The sequence below is a fragment of the Hipposideros armiger genome, unplaced genomic scaffold, assembly GCF_001890085.2.
Source record: "Hipposideros armiger isolate ML-2016 unplaced genomic scaffold, ASM189008v1 scaffold_10, whole genome shotgun sequence".
NCBI classification, from domain to species: domain Eukaryota; kingdom Metazoa; phylum Chordata; class Mammalia; order Chiroptera; family Hipposideridae; genus Hipposideros; species Hipposideros armiger.
In genome coordinates, this window is record NW_017731360.1 from 5,570,547 (window position 1) to 5,595,418 (window position 24,872).

Sequence of the window (24,872 nt, forward strand, 5' to 3'; positions counted from 1 at the left end):
TGAAGCAACGTCCTCCACAACTAGACTGAAGAACAAAACGACAGCAACTTGTCTGTTCCCCTTCCCCCAATTCCCCAATAAAAATCTTTAAAAAAAAAAATGGAGCAAAGACCTAAATGTAAGAACGAAAACTATAAAACTCTTTGAAGAACATCAAGGTGTAAATCTTCATAACATTGGATTGGGCAGTAGTTTCTTAGATATGGCAGCAACCAAATTAAAAATAGATAAGTTGGTCTTCAAAATTAAAGAACAGGATAATCATAAACATGTGGTATTTGGAAGAAATAAAACAGATCCACCGGCTCAGGGCAGTGGGCTCACGTCATAAAATATAAAGCCAGAAAAGTGAAATGAGGCTAAAGAGTAATCCTCCCATGCATTCGTCACCACCACCACCCCAAATAGGTGGTATTATTACCCAATTTTGTAGATTAGAAAACTAAGACTCAGAAACTGCCTCTGAGAGGTCAACGGTCCATGTAGTCTTATACCTGACACAGGCTTAGAGAAGCGTGACTTGCCAAGGTTTCCCAGCTAGTAAGTGGCAGAGCCAGGACACAAACCCAAGTCTTTCTGACTCCAAAACCTGCGATTGTAACCAAAGGGCTCACCCTGCCCAGCATGAGATCAGCTAGCACACAGTACATCATAAAGCCAGCAGAGACTCCAAACATATTCAAAGCTCTTCCAGAAAACAAAACAAAACGAAATAAACACTTCAGTTGATTTTATGGCCTCCTTATTTGCCTTGTTCTCTCATGCTGTTCTCTGGATTTTCCATCCCCTTTCTTTCACTAACCGGGTGTATAAATACGGATGATTGGTTTTCTGATGTTCATGGCCTCCATCCCAAAGATGAAGAGGTGGATGGGTTGAAAGGTGATTCTGAAACCACTGCCAGTAAGACCATTATAGGAAACCTGCCTCCTTTGCTGGTTTTACCTCCTCTAGCAGAACGCACAGGTCATAGACTTTAGAATCAGGGAGACCTGATTCCAAATCTTGCCTAGCGACCATGCCTGGCCCTGTCCTCTGATGACAGGTAGGGTCTCAGTTCAGCAGTCCTCCCAGAGGCTGATGGAAAACTCATGCATGTGTGTGCCTTCTCTAGTAAGTAAGTGTTTAACATTTCTTTTCTGCCTCCTCCCAGCATCCGCCTGTTCTTCTACCATCTGAGTATCCTGACGGTGCCATCCTGTAGGCCATGGAGAATGAGCTGCCAGTCCCCCATACATCCAGCAGTGCCAGTGTCACCAGCAGTACCAACGGGGTCAGTAGCAGCAGTGGTGGAAGTGGCCGCCCCACTGGGCCCCAGATTTCTGTGTACAGTGGCATTCCTGACCGGCAGACCGTGCAGGTAAGATTCCAGCTGAGCTAGGGGTCATATTCCTTGATCATCTCTATAGGGCTAGCCAGGAGGGTGGTGTGATGGAATAACCAGGGAACTGAATCTAGAATGGGCATAAGGGAGAGTGTTAGTGGATATATATTTGTGCGTAGTTATAGGAGAAGTGATGTTAGATGGGTCCATTCAAGGAAGTTTGGGGAGAGTGAGAATACTTAGCAGATCAGAAAAATTCCTTCCTTACCTGGTGATTCAGATCCCAGGGTGCTGTTTTGGGAACATAAGTGGCTGGAAGTGTATAGAGAAGACAAGTAAAAATAACAAACAGGAAAAAAAAGACTGGGTGCTGCTCAGCCACAACCTAGCCCAACTATCTAAATGACCATTGTCCTGTAACAAAGTTTCTTAAAGACAGACTTCGACCAAAATAGAAAGCCAAAACAATTCTTTGTCTTTGCAACTTTTTACCTTCTTCCCTAAAGCAGCGGTTTGCACCTGAGGCCTTCCAGGTGATTACACACTGATCCAAAATGCAGTCGTGACCATGAATTGCCATCTGCATTGTGTTCTGCACCAAAGCGAATTCTTCAGTGACATCCTCTAGTGAGGAGGAGTTACAGTATCCCTACTACTGCTGTGAGGGTGCTGGGGGCGGGGTACTTTCAGGAGTCTAAGAAAAATAGAGAAGCCAAGGTAAAGGGAATAAGAAGAAAGGATTCTGGGGAGAACAGGAATAAAAAGAACTGAGTTCACGTAAACCGGGCCCCTCAGAGGGGAGAATACACTGAAGCAAGCATGTGAAAGCATTGGGATGGGGTGCAGGTATCTGGGGAGACCCCAGGGCCCATGCAGAATCTGTGTATCAGCCTGTTTTCACAGAACCCCAAATCCGAGCCCAGTGGTTGTTTTGTCCTGGAGCTACCAGCCCTAGAAAGCATGCTAAGCCAGAGAGATCCAGACTGGAGGCTCGCTTGCGTGGGGCCGGATCCAGGGCTGGGATTCAGCAGAGATAAGGGCAGGGAGTAGGTCAAAGCCTGGCCAGGGCTCATGTAGGGCATCCCATTGGAAAGAGATGGCAAGAGGACAACCCGGTGAGGAGAGGGAGAAATGTCTCTGAGGCTTATGAGAAGGAGACAGAGGATCTCAGGGCTGAGGGGAAAGGCATTGCTTTTCCTTGTTCCTGAGGGTTGGGGAGAGGCTTTGAGGGGTTGGGAGCAAAGAGTGGGAGTGGATCAAAGAGCCTTTTGTTGTTTCCTAGAGACTGTGGCTCAGCCAGTCCCATCAGGAAAGAGGGAATGGCAATAACGCCAGGGAGGTGGGAGATGGTGGCTCAAAAGAGGGAGCAATGGAGAGAGGGAGGGAAAGAATAAGAGAGAAATGCATCATCCCTGTGGCATTGGCCTGCTCTGCAAGGCCAAGGGGGCCTTCTTTGAAGGGACTCATAGGACTTTTCCAGGCAGCTAGGGGCTGACCCTGGGACGCAGCCCAAGCCTGCTCTGAGGCTCCGGCCAGCACCGTGTTGCCCTTGGGGGAGTTTTGGTTGGGCTGGTGTGCAGCTCAAGCTGGGACGGGCCCCGCTCTGAGTTGTCTGTCTTTCCTCTCCTCCTCTCTCTGCCCTGTTGAGCTTTGGTTCCCTGACGTCATCATCTTCCCTGTGTTCCAATCACCCTAATCTCAGGCTGAAGAATGGTGGGAAGGGGAATGTCACTGTCTGGGACACAGGTCACTGGAGGCTTAAAGGACTTGTGTCTCCCTGAGCCTCCCCACCGCCCTGAGAGTGGGTCAGAGCAGTGGTGGGCTGCCTCGACTTCCCCATGGAGGGAAGCCCACACAGGGGCAGACGGTCCTGGGGAGGATCATGGAGCATGTGTGCTGCACAGGTGCAAGACAGACAAGGCATAAACGTGTACAGCTTTGCAAACAGTTGTCTTCCCACTTCCCTGAGAGTGGGCGATTGGTTGCAGTGCTGGTCACAGAGCTGGTGTCCTTCTCTGAGCAGGTGGGAAGAGACGGGCTTGACCAGGCATTGTTGCAGGAGCGGTGGGTCTGCAGTGGGTGGGTTGTAGGGCCGTCCATAGCACTGGCTCTTCCCCTCTCCCCGCCCCCCTCAGGTGATCCAGCAGGCCCTGCACCGTCAGCCCAGCACCGCAGCTCAGTACCTGCAGCAGATGTACGCAGCACAGCAGCAGCACCTCATGCTGCAGACGGCCGCCCTCCAGCAGCAGCACCTCAGCAGCGCCCAGCTCCAGAGCCTGGCGGCTGTGCAGCAGGTAAGGATTAGAGGGGTGCCGCTGACGCCACCCAGAATCCTAGCAGTTGCAGAAGTGAGAGGAGAAGCAGCAGGCACTGCACAAGTGCGCCCCATGCATTCTCTCACTGGATCCTCACGGAACCCCATGAGTAGGTTCGATGGTCATTGGCGTCCTTGACAAATATGGAAAGAGGCTCTGGGAGGTTAAGTGCCTTGCCCAAGGCCACACAGCTCCTGAGTGGAACAGCTGGAGCTCTCAGCCTTCCCAGGCCAAAGGAGGAGTGGGAGGGGCCTTCTTCACCATGTCACCGCACCGCAGGGTCAGGAGGTGTCCACAAGAGAGGGCCATTGCCTATTCAGCTTGCCTGTCTGCTCTTAGTGACTGAGGAAAAACTCCTCATTCATTCACTCACTCATTCATTAGACAGAATATCTTATGCACCTACTGTATGCCAAAGTTCACGTCAGGCACTGAGTATACTGTGGACCCTATATTCTTGGAGCTTATAGTGGGGAGACAGCCAGTAAATATCTGAATAGCTCCGTTGTGATAAGCTCTGTGAAGGAGAAGAGCAGACTGCTGTGACTAAGTAATGAGGATGATGTTAGATTGGGTGGCCATGGAAGGCCTCTCTGCTGGAGTAACATTGATGCTCACGCTTGAAAGACGAGAAGAAGCTGGCCAAGGGGAGGGGGCAGGCTGGACACCCCAGACAGTGTGTGTAGAACGCCCCACTTGGGAGCCAACGAGCCGGATGTGATAGAATGGGGTAGAGCGGAGGGCTGAAGAGAGCTGGAAACCTTGGTGATAACCATTGCTGACAGTTTGAGTGATTCTGCGTCAATGTTTCGCGTTGTGTAATCCTTTCAGCAATCCTACAAGGTAGACACTGTGCTTTTCTCTACTCTGTAAAAGAGGAAACTGAGGCACTTGCTTGAGGTCACACAGATGAGGCAGAATGGGGGTGTGACCCCTTACCACTGCCCTGTAGTACTTGCTTGGAAGGAAGGTGAGAGCCTGGGGCATGATGTGGGGAGACCTGGGACTCTAGTGATTAGAATTGTTCTTTTCTAGGCAAGCCTGGTGGCCAACAGACAAGGGAGCACTTCCGGCAGCAGTGTGTCTGCACAGGCCCCAACCCAGTCATCCTCGGTGAGTAGGATGGGGGCAGCAGGTAGAGCCCACAGCTCTGGGACCTTGCTAAGAATGCTTGTAGGCTCCCAGACCAGTTATGGTGAACCCTTAGCCATGTAGACTCATGGCTGGAATCTATGACTCTTGCCAGAAAAAAAAGTGCATGCCTCTTCCTAACTCTTACTTTAATAACTCCCTGCCGTTTTTCCAATGTCAAGGCTCTCTGTTCATAGCCCAGTTCTCTCCCCATTGAATGCTCCAGAGATGGGGTAGTTCTAGTGCTAGGGGCAGATCCAGGGCCCAAGGACCAGAGGTGGCTCGAAAGAAGGCTGAATCCACCAAGGGAGAGGAGAAGGGGAGCGAAAGAAACGGATGCGAAGCACGAAGTTAACAGAACCTCTTGGTTCCTATTACTTGTGTCTGTCTCGTCAGATAAATCTGGCAGCCTCCCCAGCAGCGGCCCAGCTCATCAACCGGGCTCAGAGTGTCAACTCAGCGACAGCCTCGGGCATCGCCCAGCAGGCCGTGCTCCTGGGCAACACGTCTTCTCCAGCCTTGACGGCAAGCCAAGCACAGATGTACCTGAGGGCACAGATGGTGAGTACCCAGCCACGGGCAGAGAAGTCGGGAGCTGGGAGATTAGAGAAGTCTGGGGATTAGTGAAGGGTGGGGAAGAAGTACTAGGGGACAGGTGGCAAAAGATAAGGGAGGAATAAAGGGGGAGGGGGATTGGAAGGCTGAGGGAGAGCTTGGTCTAGGCTCAATGGCTCAAGGACAGGTGGGGTTCCAAACAGAAATAAAGTTACCCATGATGCCTCCTTTCCTTCCCCTCCTAGAGTGAAACAAAACTGTCCTCTTATCAGAAACTACTCCCTAAAATTAGAGTAGAAAATGCAGGAGCCCGTGCCCAAATGGTCTGTACACTTAGCCACGTAAGATAAACAAGCACACAAACATCCATGGACTCTACAAAAGTGAGGTCTTACCTCACTGTGACAGTCCTTGCTAGTACTCAAGAGCCAAAGGTACGGTCCAGCTCAGCTGGTGAAGGTGACAGCCAGCTTCAGGACATGCGCTGCCTCCACTGCCCTCCTAGCTGGGTCCCCAGTCTAATCAGGGTCACCCTATCAACTGTTAATCAGGTGGGCTTGTTTGTCCTGTACCCAGGACAACATCAGCCCTGGACAAGCATACCTAGAACCTCTCCTTTATACCTGTCCCTACGGGGTACAGAGGTCCTTGGAAGCCTAACAGTTTCCTAAGAGTTAGAAGAATTTCCTGGGAAAATAGCAGCATGGCCCCTAGGAGGCAGTAATCCTGGCTCTACACTGGGCTCCAATCACTCTGAGTCCAATCTCATACCTCCCGTTCTGAAGATTTCTCCCTGGAGCTCTTCAGGACACACTATCCTAAGGACAGTAGAGTCCTACCCCTGCCTTTGCTCCTGTGGCCAGAATTTCACACGTGGAATTTTTCCGGTCTTGCTCCGGCACTTCTTCTTGAGTCTGGGTTCATTGTTTGAGGTGCAGCTCAATTCCCAGGGACTATCCTCTTAGACACACAGTATGGAGTAGACTTCCACATCTCTAGGGAACCAGACAGTCACATTGTGATGCCACCCAAACCCCCCTTTGTCTTCAGTTTGCTCATTCTTTTGTCCTACTCAAGTGCCCCAACTGGAGTCACGAAACCTGCCTGCCTCCCTCCCCAAAGCAGGACATACACACACAGAGGCGCTAGTGTAGGTATGTAGGTACGTCACAGAGTTCTGGGGAAAGCACGCACTCAGACACCAGCCTGTCCGCAGTGACACCAAGCTGGACCCGCAGGGGTGGAAGTGTCATGCAGAGACCGTCATGTGGCCCGCACCCCATGGAAGGAGATGCAGACATGAGTACAGCTCTAGGCGCTCTGTTTCCTCTACCACTGTTGGCTACACACACACACACACACACACACACACACACACACACACACACACGAGTCTAAATTTGACTTTAAAAATGACCAAATGACCTTTCTGGAGTTGAGTCCTGTTCTGACCCCAACCTGGACTCAGGAATGGCTTAGACCTTAACAGTTGTCCTAGGGCACCTATCTCAGTCCAGGGTCCCTGCTCCCCAGGATGCTAGCAAGAGAGTGACTATAGGGTGTCCTGTGAATGTAGGTCCCCTCTAGGACGAGCTCCTCGTGGAAGCTTCTGCAGTAAACCTGACTTGGGTGCAGCCCCAGAATGCCTCCCCATCTCCCCATATCTGCTCCCTGGCTAAGCTGTTCTGTCCTGCGGCTGAGCCCACATGGGGCAGGTAAAAGGCGCCTTGTTTCCTGTGATTCCAGGCCCAGCCAGGTAACCTGGTGCAGGTAGCTAGGAGCCTAGGCGGCACTGTTCCTTTGTCCCCTCAGCTCATCTTCACGCCCACGGCCACCGTCGCTACTGTGCAGCCTGAGCTCGGCACTGGCTCCCCCGCCCGGCCCCCCACCCCCGCCCAGGTGAGGATTCCATGCTTGTGGGAGGGCAGGGGGGGGTGGGCACCCCCCTAGAGGGGTACTGGGTATGGGCCCGAGCCCTGGTGGAGCTTGAAATCTTTGGAAAGGCTGGGATCTTCTAGGAAAGCAGGTAGGAGACAGGACAGCCCAGTGCTCCCAGACTGGCTGCTTCGTTCCCCGTTGGGAAGGCCTCAGCCACTCTCGACTCTGTTCCCTCAACGTAGGTCAGGCGTCAGAGAGTGGCCTGCTGAGGCAAGCATGACTGCCAGGAATGAATGGGCAGTCATTGCTACCTTGGTACCATAGAGCCGCCCCAGGGTGACTTCTGCTGCTATGGTTGTTTTTTAAGTGGAAAATCCCACTCTGGTTACACACGCTAGCACCTCTAGGAATCAGGGGAAATGGCATGGAAGAGGGAGCAGAGATGAGTCCTGGGTCCCTCGCTTCTGCTGTGGGCGCACAGGTACTGCTGTGGCTGTAAAGCGTCTACGGGCAGCCTGGGAGATGAACACGCTCCCCTCCCCGGCCACAGAATGGGGACCACTTGGAGAGCACTTGGTAATAAGATTATGAGATTTGTGGGATGCAAGTCTGGCACAGCCTCCGTGTGTCCAGCAGAGGGCACCAGGGACCAGGTTGAATAAGCGGCCCAAACCCCTGTAAACCTTATTCTGAGAACAAGATAATCCTTTGCTTGGTGGCTTTGCTGGTCAGTTAACTTTCACATGTGCCCTGGCCTTTTCCAGTGTGGGAAGCCCCGTGCCTCTATGTATCTGGGAATTCTAAGTGGTATGCATCCCATCCTGATAGTTTGGGGGCGGTGGGGAGGTAACAGAAGGGAGAGCGAGCCAGCCTCCCTGCCCAACCTGCCCCAGCCTAGGCAGTCTGCCCTTCTCAGATTTCAGTTTCTTCTGCTGATGGATCTAATCACCAGCACTCTTTCTTGTCCCCTTTAGAAACTCGACCTGCTGTTGGTTTCTCTTTCAGCCCCTAACTCAATCTCTCTCTCTTTCTCTTTGATTTTTACAATCCACTATCCTGTTCAGCCATTCCTGGGTCCATCCCTAACCCCTTCCCTACCTTAGTTGTGTGTTGGCATTGTTCCTGGCCACATTCCCTGAACTCTTATAGATCCCTCTTTTCCAGGTACAGAACTTGACCCTCCGAACACAACAGACACCAGCTGCAGCAGCCTCGGGCCCTACCCCCACTCAGCCTGTCCAGCCCAGCTTGGCCCTGAAACCCACACCAGGTGGTAGCCAGCCTCTGCCTACCCCATCACAAGGCAGAAACACTGCTCAGGGTTCCCCCGCAGGTGCCAAGCCTGGCATGACTGACAGCGTGATGGAGCCACTCAAGAAAGGAGATGGTAACAGCAGTGTGCCAGGGAGCTTGGAGGGCCGGGCTGGGCTCAGCCGGATGGTGCCCGCTGTGGCTACCCACCCACTCATTGCACCAGGTAAGGACTCCAGGAAGAAGGATCCTATCCCAGAAAACCCAGGAGGACTGTGGGGCAGGGAAAACTTTCAAACTTTTTTTTCCCCATGGACATGCTAAGATGCTAGCCATGTGTGTATCTCTCTCTCTCCCCTCTTCCAATCTTGCGGTGTTCATCAGCTCCTGATTCTGTTTCATGCTTCTAGTCTAGCTTTAAAGAAATCCACATCAGTTGGAATAAATGAGTCCTCCTTCACAATGGGCACAATGGTGAATCTCAGAGTATACAATCATAGCTCTTCACCTTGAGTAAGCGGGCATTGGCAGTGGGGCTACTTTGAAAGTCTCCAAGAGTCAGCGAAAGGGATACGGGCTAGCCAGAGGCATGTAAGAACCACACAGGGAGATGAGGAAGTGAGAAGTTTATTTTCTCATCACTCAACAGACATTTGTTGACTAATACTTGCCAGTTTGGGGTATGCCAAGATAAATAAGACTGGGGCCCCGCCCTCCAAGGAGGGCACAGCCTGGAGAAACTGAAGACTGCAATGCAGTGCAGTGTGATGAGCGCTGTGATAGAGGTGACTCTGAGTGCTATAGGAACACGAGGCACTAGCCAGCCATGGGGCAAGGAGCCAAGAAAGGCTGCTAGTGAGGGTAAATCTAGCAGGTTTAAAAAAAAAAAATCCAGCAGGTTATTTGTGAGGCAAGCTCTCTGAAGGCGATGAATCAGTGTTCCTGGGGCCACACTCCTTTCCCTGCCTGCTGAAACTCCCAGCACTGCCTCTCGCAGGCCATCTGTAATGAGAAAACCTGCCAAGAGCCCTAGAGCCCCTTATCAGTCTAAAGAACAAGCCCAAGCTGTTATAGCACAGGAATAAATATAGTGGTGGACCACATGGCTTTGCATTAAAGCGAGAAGAATCACCCTGGTCACATCCCTAAGACAACCACTGACCCTCTGTCCTCATCCGGACCATCCAATCTATTATTTTTTTTTTTGAAAACCTACTACATGCTTATTTCTAGATTAACCAAGATGGTCAAAATATGATTCCCTACCTAGAGTGTGTGGTCAAAAGGAGGGAACCAGATATATAAGCAAATCCATTCAATTTCATAAATTCTATTATAGGAGGAAGTATGAAGTACTCGTAAGCGTGAGCACAGATGGTCATCTCAGCGCCAGGCAGGATGGGTCAGAGCTGCTGCGCCTCCGAGGAAATGGCACACGAGTCTTAAGGCCTGAATAGTTTACCCAACAGACAAATAGGCGAAGGTATTCCAGACAGATAGAAGAAAGCACAAGTCGAGTGTGTAATGACAGTGAACTGGGAGGAATCTGAGTTAAAGTCCTTATTTCACCTTTTTGAGGTTTCAAGGACAAATGGCAAGTCTCTGCCTCCCAGTGGTCAGTACATTGCTGAGGAAGGCACCTCCCTGCTGTGGTCTCACTGCCCTGTGGCTCTAGGTGTCTTTCTCTCTCTGGCATTGCTTTCTCCAGAGATTAGTCCAGCCTCATCCTTTTATGGAGAAAAGAAACTGAGGCTCAGGAGCATAAAGACTGGGGTTCTTACAGTGAGTTGTTAGCAGCTCGGACTAGAGCACAGACCCCATGTTAGCATGTCTTCTACCTTCTCATTCAACCTACAAACCCTACAGCAGAACTGGGAACCAGTTGCATGTCTGGCTGGGTCAGATCCTGATTCTTTATCACCATATTTGCCTCTCTTCAGTTCTTACAGTAATTTGGGTCTTCCTGGGCCTTTCTTATTCCTGACCCAAACGAAGCTCAAAGAATCTGACGGTTCTAAGATTGTTCTGGGGTTTACAGTCTAGGGGAGGACTCTCTTCTCTTGAGCCTGGTAAAGGTGAACGCCGGTGAGTTACAGGCTGAGGTCCTGGGACTAGTAGTATGTGGCTACACGCAGTACAAAGACCAGTGGTTCCACAGACATTTCTATGGAGCAGCTGTGAGCTGCAGACCACAAAGACCCTCTCCCCAGAGACGCAAATCAGTAGGCTTTGCATTTTTCTTGCTTCCCTCCATCCCCTTCTGTTCTTCCTTTCTTCTCCCACCCCTTCATCTCAGTAAACCCTATGGTTCCACTCTCCCCTCCACCCACCACCCCTCACTCCTCCCACCCCAAATGGAAGGCATTGGGAGGTTTAGGATGCTGCAGATTCTCTCAGGGCCTCTGGAACAAAAAGAGAAAAAAAGAAAAGAAAAAAGACTGAAATAACCCTTATGACCTGATGGGGAGCAGCCTGGAGCAGCACCTGCCTTGGGCTCCACTGTTCCCCAGGCAGAGGTAACTCCTGGCCTTCTGCCCAACCAGCCCACTGTGAATGAACTGAGTGGGCAGAGCGTGTGCGCATGCGTGGGGGGGGAGCACTTTTTTTGTTTGTTATTGAAGCATTTTTTGAGCTGTCTGGCTGGTTGCCCCCAGGGAAAGTAACCAGTGGAGACTTGCGGTGGGAAAGGGGGGGACAGTAGGGGGAGTACAGCAGAAGGGAATGTGTTCTCCTGGGGACTGTTTCCTCACAGAGCAGGCAAATGCTCCAGTCCCAGCTGGGACTGCTCCCACTGACAGCTGTTTGGGGGCAAAGCCCCTCCCCCATAGCAAGCTCCCTGCTGTTCCTGCTCCTGTCACCTTGGCAACCGGCTTCTTTAGGCTCTGCAAATAGAAAAGGTCCCTTATGCCCTGAAAAAGGGTGTGTTGGTTGGTGGGGGAGGGGAGTAAGGGGCGGAGAGCAGAGCCTAAGAGGTTGGGCTTCTCAGTGACAAGGGGGACGGAACAACGGAGGGCAGAAGAGAGGCAGGCAGCAAGGTCCCATGGGCCTGGCCTCCAGGGAAGTTGAGTCCTAAGGGAGCTGGCCACAGCTCCCGATAAGAGGCTCGGCTCTTGGAGTTCCCATTCTAGTGGATACACTCGAGGCCTTGGGTGCACACTCAGGCCCAAAGGTGAGGAGAAAGTCGCTGACCGGGAGGGAGATGCTGTGATAAAAGTGAACTTTCTGGTCATTGAAAACCCTGGGCCCTTTTCACACAATCGTGCCGCAGATGCCAGGGCTTTGTTCTGTCTTCTTATCCCTCCTCGGGTCTCATGGAGGAGAGAGAATTCTCTGTTGGGAAGGCCTGCCACACAGCAGCTTTGTTATATCACAGAGGGGGGTTTGTGTCAGGGAGTCCGTGATTTCTGTCTCTGATAGGCTGCACAACGGGAGGCATGCTGGCCTATTCCAGGAATCTTGGGCACCATGTTCCCCTCCTGAAGCAGCTGCCAAACTGTGGGGGTAGACACACTTTTACTTAGAGAATCCAGTAAGAATCAAAACACGCAGGTGGGCCTGTTATCTAACAATTTTGATGTTAGAATCACGTAACCAGCGGGAAAGTCATTTCAGCCATCCACCGTAGGACCAAATTTAGATGACTGAGAATCTCCTCCTTATATTAGGGAAGAACATCCACAGGATTCAGTGGAAGAGTTTGATATTTTGCTTAATACTATCCGTCACCATGGGTGTGCACGCATGCGAATGGTGGGGGGGCGGGGAGAGAAAGAGAGAGAGAGCTGACTTGATACACAAAGGGCCTTGGAGCCACTGAGCATTCTTCTTTCCTGAAATTCTTTACCCTCGGCTTCTTACACGAGTATATATTACTTCCATGGTTGCACCAGCTAGTAATAGTAATTACCAATGAGTGAACAGCCATATTGCATACACTGCACTAAATGCCTTACCTACATAGCTCAGTTCATCCTAACGATGATTATCCCATCTCACAAATGAAGACGCTATGACTCAGAATAACTGTCACCCCCAAACAGTTTTTCTCTCTTTCATTGTTCAGCTCGACAAATATTCATTTAGCACCTATTATGTACCAAACATAATGCCAACCCTATGGGAGTTACAGAGATGAACAAGTTTAAATTCCAGCAGGGGGTTGTGGAAATTTGAGTCGCACCTTGAAAAAAAATGAGTAAGTTTCCAAAACTGAACAGAAGGAGGATTATCTCAGCTGGCAGGGGAAGCACCCACACCCAGAGAGCCATGTGTGCATGTGACCATCTGTTCATGTAGGTGGGACCTGCTGCTCCTCCTCCCGGTCCCTGCCCCCCAAGACCTCAGCCCTGACTTCGTTGTGTTTTATTCCAACACTGACTTACCTACCCCCCCCAGAGGAAGCTCGTCTGTTCTTACGTTTCACACACCTACCACCCGTCCGCAGGTGACTTCTCCACATGCGTCCATCCCTGTCCTCACCCCCTCTCCCCATACATGACCAGCTGTCTATAGGGTATTCCCACTTGGATGTCACCCCACCTGCATAGGCATGTTTAAAATTTGGACAATTCATCAACAAAAAAAACCAAAAACCTGGAAGTCTTCCTCTATGGAAAAGCCCCCTTTCCCACTTCCTTACCGCTGCCCGCACGCATGCACGCACAAGGCATTCCTATACCCCAGGCTCACAGCCTCGGGCTTATTTTGGCTTCCTTTTCCTTCACCAGAGAAGCACCGTGTTACGACGGGGAAAAGTATGGCTTCTGAGTTACACCCAGGTTCAGACCCCTGCTTCATCACTTTCTAGTTTTATGACCATCATCAAGTTACTTAACCTCTGTAAACATCAACTTCTTTATTTATAAAACAAAGATGGTTATGTTTACCACATGGCAAAGATGAATGAGGTAACCGGCACACAGTAGGCTCACGGCAGAGGCGTCACTGATGGCCGGGATGTCCTGCTCACGGCGGCTAGAGTCATCTTCCTCGGAGATGTTCTTTCTTTCTCGTGTAGAAACCCTTCACTCTGTCCGTATTTCCCACTTTATCAGGAAATATCATTGCGTACTTTGCACTGCCTAGTCCATGGGAGAGACTCAATAAATAGCACGTTAATGGCTTCTGATCGACTGGCTCCGTGGGAACCTTCGAGACGCTCCCCTCCTTGCCCATGGAACCACTGTAATCGCTCGTGGCTTCCTCACACGGCTCCTCAGCCTCGTCTCCCCCACTGCCACTCTTTGTGACTGCCTTGACCTGTCACATACCTTTTACTTCCCTCCTTCTGGCATAATACTCCCCTTCGTCGTCTGTCCCCCAAAGATTACTTCTAAAGGGCTTGCCAGTCCCCGCTAATCCTGCAAGCCTTGCTGTTTTCATTTGTGCTTACTGACTTGGGTTATTCACTCGCCCAGCAGCATTTTTTGAGCATTTGTTATATGCAAGGCACCATGCCTCCTCTGTCAAAGGCATTCGATTTTCCCTTAACCTACGGCATTGTAGAAGTCACTGGAAATGACCCCCAGTTCTTGCTTGTAAAATGGGAAATGCTGCCCATTTGCCTCAAAGGATTATTATAAGGAATACGTGAGGTTCAAATTATAAAAATGCTTTGAGGAGTTCAAAGCAACATACACATAGCAAGTAGTATTTTAAGACCAGCTGCCATTTATTGAGCTCCTACTAGGTATACACAAAGGCAGTGAACTTCTTTGTGGTTTAAACATAATAGTCCGTTTGATACAACTACTCTATGTAGAATATAGTACCATTTACAGAACTGGAAATCAAGATTCAGAGAGGTTAAGCAATTTGTCTAAGGCTACACAGCCTAAAGGTGGCAGAACCGAGATTTAAACCAGATCTGTCTGACTCTAAAACCCATGCCTTGAGCTACTTATGCAGTACTATCATCCCTCTGCCAAGGGTGGGGTACTTTCTTTTTTAATGCTCCAAGCTGCCCAATAAGGAATCCTGTTCACAGAGGATATTTGGTAGTTTTGCCAGGTGGCTGCAGAGCAGGCCTGAGACATGAAAGCATAGGTAGACCACCATAGAATGCCCCTGCAGTTGGCAGCCCTGTGTGTATAACCTAGTTTCCTGTTACAAGGAAAATTCCCTTCGCTCTGCTTTCCCTCTCAGTCCTCCTAATCCTCAGCCCACAGGGACTGCATCATGGAAGATTTATGTGGCTGTTGCTTTCGGTTTTCCTAAAAGAAGCTTCCTCATCTATGTATATCAGACTCTGACCTCTAGAGTCAACCTTAGTTACTCCCTGAGGCCTGATCATATGAGACATCTTTGGAAACGAGCAGCCTCCTGAGGGTGCTAACATCATTTAGATGCAACCTAAAATTGCCTCCTCCTCTGGCTCCTCTGCCGTAGACACCCTGGGTTCAGCTGGACAGGATGCCCTGTAGGTTCCTGAAGGCACCATGGGATTTCATACCTTCAAGTCTTCCCACACATGCTGTTCCTTTTATCACCTTCCTAACTCTGAATCGTGCTAAACGCTTCCTCTGGGAAGCCTTCACTGCTCTCCTCCCCAAGCTGACTCCCCTTATCTGTGTTCTCAGTAGTGTGTGCTTATCTCCTATCATAACATTTACCAAGTTATGCTGAGAGAATCTGTTTACCAGCTGTCTCTTTTACTAAATTGTAATCTATTCTGGGGACCATGTTTTAGCCAACACCAAACATAGTGCTTGGTCTGTAGTGGGTGCTTAGTAATGTTTATTGAGTGAATGAATGGTTGAAAGGATCTCTTAACTTTCTAAACCCTGTAGAGTTGTGGGTAGTAAAAAGTTACGCCTCCCCTCTCACAGGCACCCTCCCCTCGCCCATATTCCAGTAGCTCCAAACGCTAGTTAATTATTGCTGACTCCTAGAAAAATAAGTGTAAAGGCAAGCCTGCAGCCTATGCCTGGGATGGACGGGGACGCTTGCAGCTCCCATATACTTTGGGACAGGAGACCCAGCATTTCTGGAAGAGCGAGCTGTTTCCTGCATACTTGAAGCCTTGAGATCAATAGAGATCAATTATTGATAAGTTAACAGTGGATGCAGTGAAGGGGGCATGTCAGTAACCCCTCACAGTCAACCCCCCTGCCTAGGGGATCTTGATCCTCTTGTTGCTAACATCCAGTGGTTTGGGAGCAGCGAATTGGCTTCTGATTCTAAGATGGCTGTTCAAGTTTAGCGCACCAGACTATTGCCTAGAGTCTCTCCTTTGAGCTGAGCCCTAATTCATGCAGGCCCCAGGCCTGCCCCTCCTCTGCTCCATAGCAGAAAGAGCTGATGAGACCTTCCAAAGCTTTGGCAGAGATTCCTTTGTTCCTTGGAAGCCATGAACTTGCCAGCAGCAAGGCATGGGGGAGCCAAAGTGGGTGCAGGAAAGAAACGAAGCTTCTGGACCTTAGGAAAAAAATAAGAAGAAAGGTCCAAAGAGATTTCTGTGCATTAATAGTTCATAAACTGATATGCCCCGTCCTAACTATAGGGAAGAGTGACGTGGCCTCCTTGGTATCATGGCTTCAGTGGGAAATGCCTTCTTTCACCACCCCTAACTGAGCTGGGAGGGCTGGGAGAGGGAGAAGAGTTCATTGAACTTACCACAATCGGTAGCAGACATTTGCTAAGCATCTACAAACGGGTAGCGTATTATATTGGATAATGTGGAAGGTAAAAGAAACATAAACACCTTCCAATTAAATTAAAGCACATCTTTTAATTAAGAAAAATCAGAAACATAAAATATGTCTTTGACTCAAAAGCCATATAGTCTGGTTGGATAGATAGGAAATAAACACAAAAGAATGAAAGTATTCCCATTTAATTTAACCTAAGACACCACTGATTGTAAGATGCACCGTTACTTTTTTAACTTTAAGAAAGAGAAGTACTGCCAATTAAACCGACATCATCAGCTGTTTATGCATCCCAGTTCAGAAGACGTTAAAATGGGGGGCATAAGAATCCATTTTTAAGAATCTATGAAATACATATACAAGATAGTACATGTTAAATCACAAATGAATCAAACAATAAAAGCATTCAGGAGTTCTCAGGGGAAAACCCATAACGGAAGGTTAAGGCAAAGAGGGAGACAACAGGAGCTGAGCCTGGGCCAGAGAAGCTTATGCCTTAGATCCCTGCAGCAGAAGGAGGAAACTCCAGAAAATGGAGGCACTGAAATTGAAGCCAAAAAGGCACAGGGGTGTGATGCTTCATGGATAAGGAGCAGAGCAGTTAGGGTAGGCTGAGGGTTAGTGCAGGAAGGTAGTGAGCAGAGGCTGGACAGGAGGAGGGTCTTCAAGAAACCAGAATGCAGATCAAACCCGGATGGTCTGTGGGGCTACACCCATCTCATCCACTTGGCTCTGGAGGGAACAAGTTTTGTGGGACAGACAATCTGGAGCTGTCCCATGTCGTCATTCACTTGTTCATTCTGCCTACGAAAGGAGATGAGACGTTTACTGAAATAACTAGGAGATTGGTATCATCATTACCCCCGTTTTAAGGATGATGACACAGGTACAGAGAGGTCACGTAACTTGCCAGCATCCCACTGCTGGTCAGTCGCAGAGCTGGGATTCAAATGCAAGCAGTTTGACCCTAGAGCCCACACTGCTGGAAATGCTGCATCTCTGAGGGCTGTGCAAAGCAGAGAGACCTCCAAGCAGCTCAGAGAAAGGACAGGGAAAGGATGACAAGAAGCTGATTTGTGGCACTCTAGACAGTGTGAGATAAGGCATAAGCTCTGTCCAGGGGACAGTGAACAGTAAAGACTGCTTGGCTCAAAGAAATAATAAAAATTAAAATGTTAGTTTGTATTGTAAAAAGATCTTGAACGGCAGAGACTCCAGACAGCCACAGACAAAGGAGAGCCCCTGATGGCTTCTAATCAGGGATCAGATCTGTGCACCAGGAAGATTAATTTTCAGTCGTCCTAAGGTGGATTACAGAGAAAAGAAGCTGGAATCAGAAAGACTCATTAGAAGGCCATTGCAATATTTTAAATAAAAGGACCTTCGACCCAGGATAATGCTGGAGTTAAATCATGGTACTTGCTTTTCATTAACCTCAAAAGGTTAAGGATGTATACTCTACCGAAAACACCTTGGGGCCTTTGACCTATGGACTTATCTAAGCTTTCAAGAGCTTTGTCTCCAGCCTTGGCATATACTATTATCATTTGTTCTAAAACAATTGCCTTTGGTTTCCATGAGCTGCACAGGGTGGGACAGGAGGGGAGGACCAGGGATAGAGGCCCAGGAGGCCAGCAGTTGCCTTTCCCCGTCTTGGTAAACAAATGTGTCTTGTCCCTAACTGTACTCTTTATGCTAAAGAGATCTAGAACATTTTTCGTCGCTAACCTTTCTTCCACCATTTAAATCCTGAATTTTAAACTCTTTTCCTGTGATAGTCACCCCCATCATATCGTAAAGCTGAAAGAGACTTGTGGGATCACCTAGCCCAAACCTCTTGTTTCACAGATAAAACTGAAGCCCTAGAAAGAAAGGGACCCGTCTCAGGCCACAGAGCGGGCGAGTAGTGGGACATGCCACTGATCCTCGTAGCTGCTCTGACCTGCACCATCTCCAGCTCGCACCTCAGATGGGCAGCCCCTGGAGTGACTGTTTCCAAGCCAGGAATGCATGGTTCTGTGATAAGGGAGAAAAGGTTTGACTTGAGTTTGCAGTGAGGATGCCCATCGTTCTGCAGACTTTCTTGGCTGCCAGAGCCTAATGACACAGCGTGGCATCTCCAGTATCTCTCACGTGCCTTATCAGCAGTTTGCCTGATGAACAATTTTTGCCTAGTTGTTAAGTTCTGAGCTATTCAGTGTGGAATTAGGAGCCAAGGCTTAGGTTGGGGTCAGGGGCAATTTATAATCACCAAATGCCTGCTGGCAATTTCCACCTGGACACTCCACCATCACCTCAAACCCAGCTCAATTCTCTCCAAACCTCATCGCCATCCAAGTTTCCCTCTTCCATCATTGATCGGCAGCCACAGTGTAACCCTGTGAGCGATCCTGTTCCCTCTCTCTCTGCCTACAACAGTCAGCAAGGACCACTTCGTTTTTCCTTCACGCCTCTTACTTCCGTCCTTTCCTTTCTATTCCTGGCGGTGGTCCGCTTGGAATTCTGTGTTGGGCTGTGATGAGATAGTTGGAAACTTGCATGTAAATGGACAAAATTCAGGAAGGTACCACCCTTCACTCAGTTTGAAATCTGCTTGCTTTGCACCTGTACGCGGCACAGTATCCTTTTAAAATGTTAGCTCGGGACCCAGAATCTGCCTTCATCCTCATTGGCCAGGAGCCTTTAGTTGTAAAAATCCATTTGTGAGCTTCCAGCCGTGACCCTCTGTGCTTCTCTCTGCTGGCTCTCCAGCTGTGGGAGTCTCTGTGCGGGGCCTCATGCTAAGCTGGCCTGGATGCCCCTAGACAGAGAGGGAGCGGCGTTAGGGCAGTTGATCTCTGAGCTGAATTTCCTGATTCCCTCCCTGTATACAAGGCATGAGCTAGAAGCTGTAGGGAGTAAGAAAAAGTATAAGAATCCTCACCTCAAAGAGTCAGTCTGGTTAAAATGGAGGAAGAAAAGCCTAGCAGCAAATGGCTATAAATGAATTCCACTCCAGGACAATGAGTTTACTTACTTAGCACCCTTCTAATGGCAGGCACTACGTGAGATTCTGGATAAAGAGATACGCGATAGTTTTTGACCATAAGGGGTTCATAATCCAGAAGGGAAGACAGCTAAAAAACAATTATAGCCACTGTGGTTCACGTTGTTATGATAGAGGTAGGCCCGGGGTACTTTGAGAACCCAAACCAGGACTGAAATAATCATTCTAATTATAGCTAGAAATGATGGAATCTGACTGTGTGCAGCCAGGCACTGTGCTATGCACAGTATGTCATTTTTCTCCCATTTTATTCACGCAGTTTTTTTTCTTATTTCATCCTTACAACGACTTTCTGGGCAGGAGCTATTCCTCTTTCCAATTTTTAGACAAGGAAGCTGAGGCCTAGAAAGGTTAAGCACCTAGCCCAAGGTGCCCCAGTATGTAACAGAAGGAACTGGTCGTTCAGCCCTGGTCTGCCTCCCACCAGAGTCTGAGCACCACTGTGTGTAACTGGCACTTGCAGGAGGAGGCCAGCCTGAGCAGAGCCAGAGGGTGAATAAGAACTAGCCAGACAGAACTGGCTTGGGCGATGGGAGGCTGCATGCATTGCAGGCACAGAGAAAAGTGAGTAAAGGGCATGGAGGAGAGCGCGAACACGGGACATTAGAGAATCCATTTCTCTGAACAGCAGGAATGATCAAGGAAGGCTTCGCAGAGGAGGTGACTTTTGCACTGGGCTTTGAGAGACAGCCAAAGGCCTAATGTTTCAGCATAGGAAGAAAGCAAGAAAATGGAGAAAGTTGGGTCATGGCAGTGACCAGGCCGGGCTCCAGGTGAAAGATGAAAGCAAGAGACACTGAGTTTGGGAAGCCTTTTTTACGTGGATGTGGGAGGGGCACAGTTGGGGGGACATGGCAGAAGACGAGGTCCAGCCATGCCACGTAACCTGGTCTTTTCCCCTCCAGCCTATGCTCAGCTACAGCCACAACAGCTCCTATCACAGCCATCTTCGAAGCACCTGCAGCCCCAGTTTGTGATCCAACAGCAGCAACAGCAAGCACCACAGCAGCAGCAGCCCCAGCAGTCACGGCCCGTACTCCAGGCCCAGTCCCACCCCCAGCTTGCCTCCATCCCTCCAAGTGTGGCCCTGCAGCCCAGCCCCGAGGCCCACGCCATGCCGCTAGGCCCAGTTACGTCCACCCTGCCTCTCCAATGTCCCACTGCCAACCTGCACAAGCCTGGCAGCACTCAGCATTGTCACGCTTCCACGCCAGACGCGGGGCCTCACAATGGATATCCTGAGGGCCTGTCCCACACCCCTCAACGCAGGTTCCAGCACGCCTCAGCTGTCATCTTACAGCTGCAGCCTGCTTCACCAGTGGTGAGTAAGGTGATCCCAAGGTTCAGGGAACAAATGGGGCAAGGCGTGGTGGGGTCCACAGCTCAGGCAATCCCACAGCCCCCATTTGGTTGTGTTTCTGGGTGGGCTGAGTGGTGAAGTCCTCTCCGGGTAGTCCAAGAAAGAAAAGGGGCCTCTCTCTAATTTGGGGCCGGCTGAATCTTAATGTCCTTGCCTTCTACCCAAGCTCCACAGAAACAAGGGACGTGTCCAGAATGTAAAAGGCAATTCATGAGAAGAGCATCTCTGTCCTTTAACAGCCACAGCAGTGCACCCCAGATGACTGGAAGGAAGTGGTACCTGGGGAGAAGAGTGTACCTGAGACTCAGTCTGGTCCATCACCGCATCAGCAAGCCATCGTCACTGCCATGCCTGGTGGCCTGCCTGTACCCAAGAGCCCTAACACCCAGCAGTGCCCAGCTCACGGTATGAAGTGTAGCGGGGCCCTTGGGAGAGGGGAGAGAGGCGGCCTTCCTTGTCACCCCTTGGCACATTTCACTTGGACATCTCGAATGGGAGGGGAAACTATTGAAAGTCCAAAGGGGCAACAAGGAAGCTGGGTAGGTAGAAACGGGGGAAAAGAGATGAACCAAGGATAAAAACCCAGAAGGCATAAAGGTAAAAGGGGAGAGCAAGCAAAGGAGACGTGAAAGTTCTAGATCCAGACTCTAAGGCTTACATATCATTGTTGTCAGATGAATCTACATATACATATGCCAAGTTGAGAGTTCAGGCAGGTCTCCAGTGGTCTCAATTCTCTGCTTCATTTGGTATGAGAAGGAGTTCTTGAAATAGGAAATATAACAAGATGGCTGCGTAGATCAAAGATAAGGGAAGTCCCTAGGGGAAGCTAGAAGGGGATTCAGAATGAGTTCAGCTCATGGAAAGCATCTTTGAAGGAGCAGTGCTCAGCTCTGGGATCCCCGTCTGCCTGCCTGTGAGTGTCCAGTGACAAGTGGACTTTTCCATGACCTGGGTTTCCCTCTGCTGCATCCCTCTACCCTGATGGGAGAGTCACAGCAGTACCTCTGCCTTTACAGCAGTCTGTTTGCTTTCCCTCCCCTCTCTGCCAGTGTACACAGCCGTCTTGGCCCAGATCTCAGTAACGTTCTGAGCCATGGGCCACCTACAACTCAGGGAGGCAGTTCCAGTCATTGGACTGTGTGCTGGGGTGGGGGTGGGGATAGCCAAGAGAAAAGGAGTTTGGAAACTGAAGAAGGAGAAATGAGAAGAAAATTATTTTAGGACAAAGGAGTGGGGGAGGTTATAAATGTCCTTTAATGAATGGAGGATGGGATCAACGACAAGGGGAAAAAAGTAATATGGAGAAAGAACATTTGAAAAAGTAAAAGGAAAGCGATCATCCATCCTCTTGGCACACTTGCAAGATAAGGCGTTTGCCATTTTTGAAAAGCAGCCCATTCCACTGTGGAACTTCTCTATATTATCAGCAAAGTAACTCTTCAAATTAAGCCCAAATCTGTCATCCTGGAACTTCTACCACTGGTTGTGATTCTGTCTTGTAAATTGTAACAGAGTCCATCTCCTATAGTATTTGTAGACAGTTATGTCTCTTTCTGAGAGAGAGAGAGAGAGAGAGAGAGAGAGAGAGAGAGAGAGAGAGAGAATTCCCAAGACTAAATATCTGAGACTTTTTTTCATTTTTCACCTATCACGTATCTAAACCCCCCATTCCCTCCATTCTGGTCATTCTTGTATTTTCTACCTTTTCATTAATTCTCTTAAAGTGTGATCCCCAAAATTAAGCACATTCATTCCAAATATAAAAATCCACCAGTCACCATAGGTGGGCACCTGGACCTAGCTAGCTTTATAAGCCCTTCAAGGGACAGGACGACTGTTTCCAAAATCTGCATGATATGGTAGGGAGGAACTAAAATTTGTTGAACACCTACTTAGAAATACTGTTCTAAGTTTTCCTTTACTCACTCATGATAGTAACCCTGAGAGAGAAATTGTCCCCATTATTCAGAGGAGGAAACCAAAAGCTTGAAGAGGCTCCAGGTCACACAGCTATGAAAGGGCAATACCATGACTGGCTCCAAGTGTCACTCCCTCACCTTCCTTTGTCGGGACGTTGTACTCATGGCCCCACATCTTGTGAATTTAGCCCATAGTTCCAGCCTAGCAAGAAAATAGTAATAGTTAATAGCTAACATTTACTGAGCTCTCTCTGCCAGGCTTTACGTGTATTTCCTCATTTAATCCTTATAATAACCCTCTGAAGTAGGAACCATTTTAAAGATAAGAAAATCGAAGTACAGAGAGACTACGTGATGGAGCAGGAATGTTTCATTTCTGAATTTTGTTATTATACGAACTCCTCTGCTTAACTTTGCCATCTGTATATTATATAGCATGTTTTCTTTGTCTCTATCCAATTTGCTGATAGAACTATTGAATAGGACCCAGATTGAGGACACCTGCCTTGTCTGCAGGTTGGTGATAACCAACATTCTTTATTCAAGTAATTGTTATCAACAACCCTTGAATGAACCAACATTTGCTCACCTTTCTCTGCCTTGTCTATAAAGCTCTCAAAAATCTCTTCCTGAAATCTAATCAAGATGATATCCATCTTGACATAACAAGCATCCTGCTCCTGCGGTACTATCTCATGAAAGAAGTAAGCTTTGCACAGTAGAATCAATTGTCAACCACCCAAGACTTAACTGTATATCCATTCTGTACATGTTTGAATGTCTGTTCTGTGCAAAGCACTGGGATGGGAGGCAATACAAAGAGAAATAAGATCTGTGCCCAATCTTCAAGGAGCTTAAGGTCTACCGGGAAAGATGAGAAATGCACAGAAAAAAAGTACAATAAAAACTAAAATGTGAGAAATGCCATAAAAGGATTATGGGTAAATGCTCTAAGAGGGAAAAGTTATTACCAAGTAGAGATTATCAGGATAGATTACAGAGAGGAAGTGGCATTGTTGTAGAGCAGGGATTGGCAAACTGCATCCCAAGGGCCAAATTCGTCACATCACCAGTGTTTGTACAGCCCACAGGTTACTCATGGTTTTCACATTTTAAAATGTTTAAGAATCAAAGGAAGAATAGTATTTCATGATACATGAGAATTATATGAAATCCAAATTTCAGGGTTCATAAATAAAGTTTTATTGGAACTCAGCCACGCTTATTCATACACGTATTATCTGTGGTTGCTTTCTTGCTAGAAGAGTGGAGCTAAGTCGTTGCAACAGAGACCAGATGCCCTGCAAGGTCAAAAATATTTACTGTCTGGTCCCTTACAGAAGTAGTTTGTCGACCACTGTTCTTGAGTCTAGACCTTGAAAGATAGGTAGGACCTGGACATGCAGAACTGGAGAACGGGCATTCCAGGAGGGAGCAGTGGAAGTAAAGGTAGGGAGGCAGAAAGTGTGGACATAGAGAGAAGTTGAGCAGTCGAGCCCACGTTACCTTCATTTATAAAACGTAAGTGTAAGGAATGCAAAGGCAGAAAGGGGAGGAAATGTGAATATTTATAAAAGGAGGCTTTAAATTTTTGAAAAATACTAGAAAGGAAAGAAAGGGAATGGGGAAAAGAGAAAGGGAGCCAAGTAGACAATCAAGAACTATAAAATAAATGTAAAATGTGGAAACAAATAAAAAGGGTTGAGGTTGGCCTGAAGGGGAAAGGTGGGGGTGGGTGGTTATGAATGCTCAAAAAAGGCAAGAAAATGGGGAAATGTTGGGAATAGAGAGAAGTCAAGCGGGGAGAGATTCCTGTTGTCTACTCAGCCTAAAGCCTGGGAGGGAGGGTGAGACTTGAGTCACTTTGTAGTCTTTTGTAACTCCACATCTCCTAGCATATCTGCTGAATGAATGGGCTTCGCCACAATTCAGTTTAAACCAGAGTGGTTTAAGGAGGAGTAACATTGGACTCCTTATGTATGCCAGGCAATGCCGGCAACTTACATAAATGTCCTCAGTTAGCTTTCACAGTAAGCCTAAAGAGTAGGCATTATCCCCGTTTATGGAGGTGTAGGTGGGTCACTTTGGTCATTACTTAACCTTTCTGATCCTCAGTTCCCAGTGGAGAGGATAATGACTACTTGTAAGGTTACTGTGAACACTGAGAGTGCGTGCATGGAGGTCTTGACACATATTAAGCACTCAATTACTGATGGTTGTTGTTATTGCCTCTGAATTGGCCTAGGCGGAAGACCCAACCTCCAAGCCACTGAGGACTTCTGACGGGGCGAGGGCAGCCATCCTCGTGGCGTCGCGTTCGCCTCCCGAACCTAAATCTGTCCTCCTAACCCGCCGCAGGCCAGACAGCGCCTTGCGGAGGGGGGCGGGGACGGGGTGGGAGGGCACGGGGCGGGCCCAGCGCGGCCGCACAAAGGAAGCGC

General features: G+C 48.9%; 1 protein-coding gene across 1 annotated transcript in view; it reads left to right on the forward strand.

Annotated features, from left to right (window-relative positions):
- PHC2 (polyhomeotic homolog 2) overlaps nt 1-24,872 on the forward strand; it is a 97,610-nt gene that overhangs the window by 48,178 nt on the left and 24,560 nt on the right. The window contains exons 2-9 of the mRNA XM_019657610.1: nt 1,154-1,360; nt 3,460-3,618; nt 4,675-4,752; nt 5,167-5,331; nt 7,072-7,224; nt 8,368-8,680; nt 20,055-20,470; nt 20,749-20,914. Of these exons, the coding sequence (XP_019513155.1) occupies nt 1,208-1,360; nt 3,460-3,618; nt 4,675-4,752; nt 5,167-5,331; nt 7,072-7,224; nt 8,368-8,680; nt 20,055-20,470; nt 20,749-20,914 (1,603 nt within the window). The 5' untranslated portion in view covers nt 1,154-1,207. The remainder of the gene's footprint in view (nt 1-1,153; nt 1,361-3,459; nt 3,619-4,674; nt 4,753-5,166; nt 5,332-7,071; nt 7,225-8,367; nt 8,681-20,054; nt 20,471-20,748; nt 20,915-24,872) is intronic.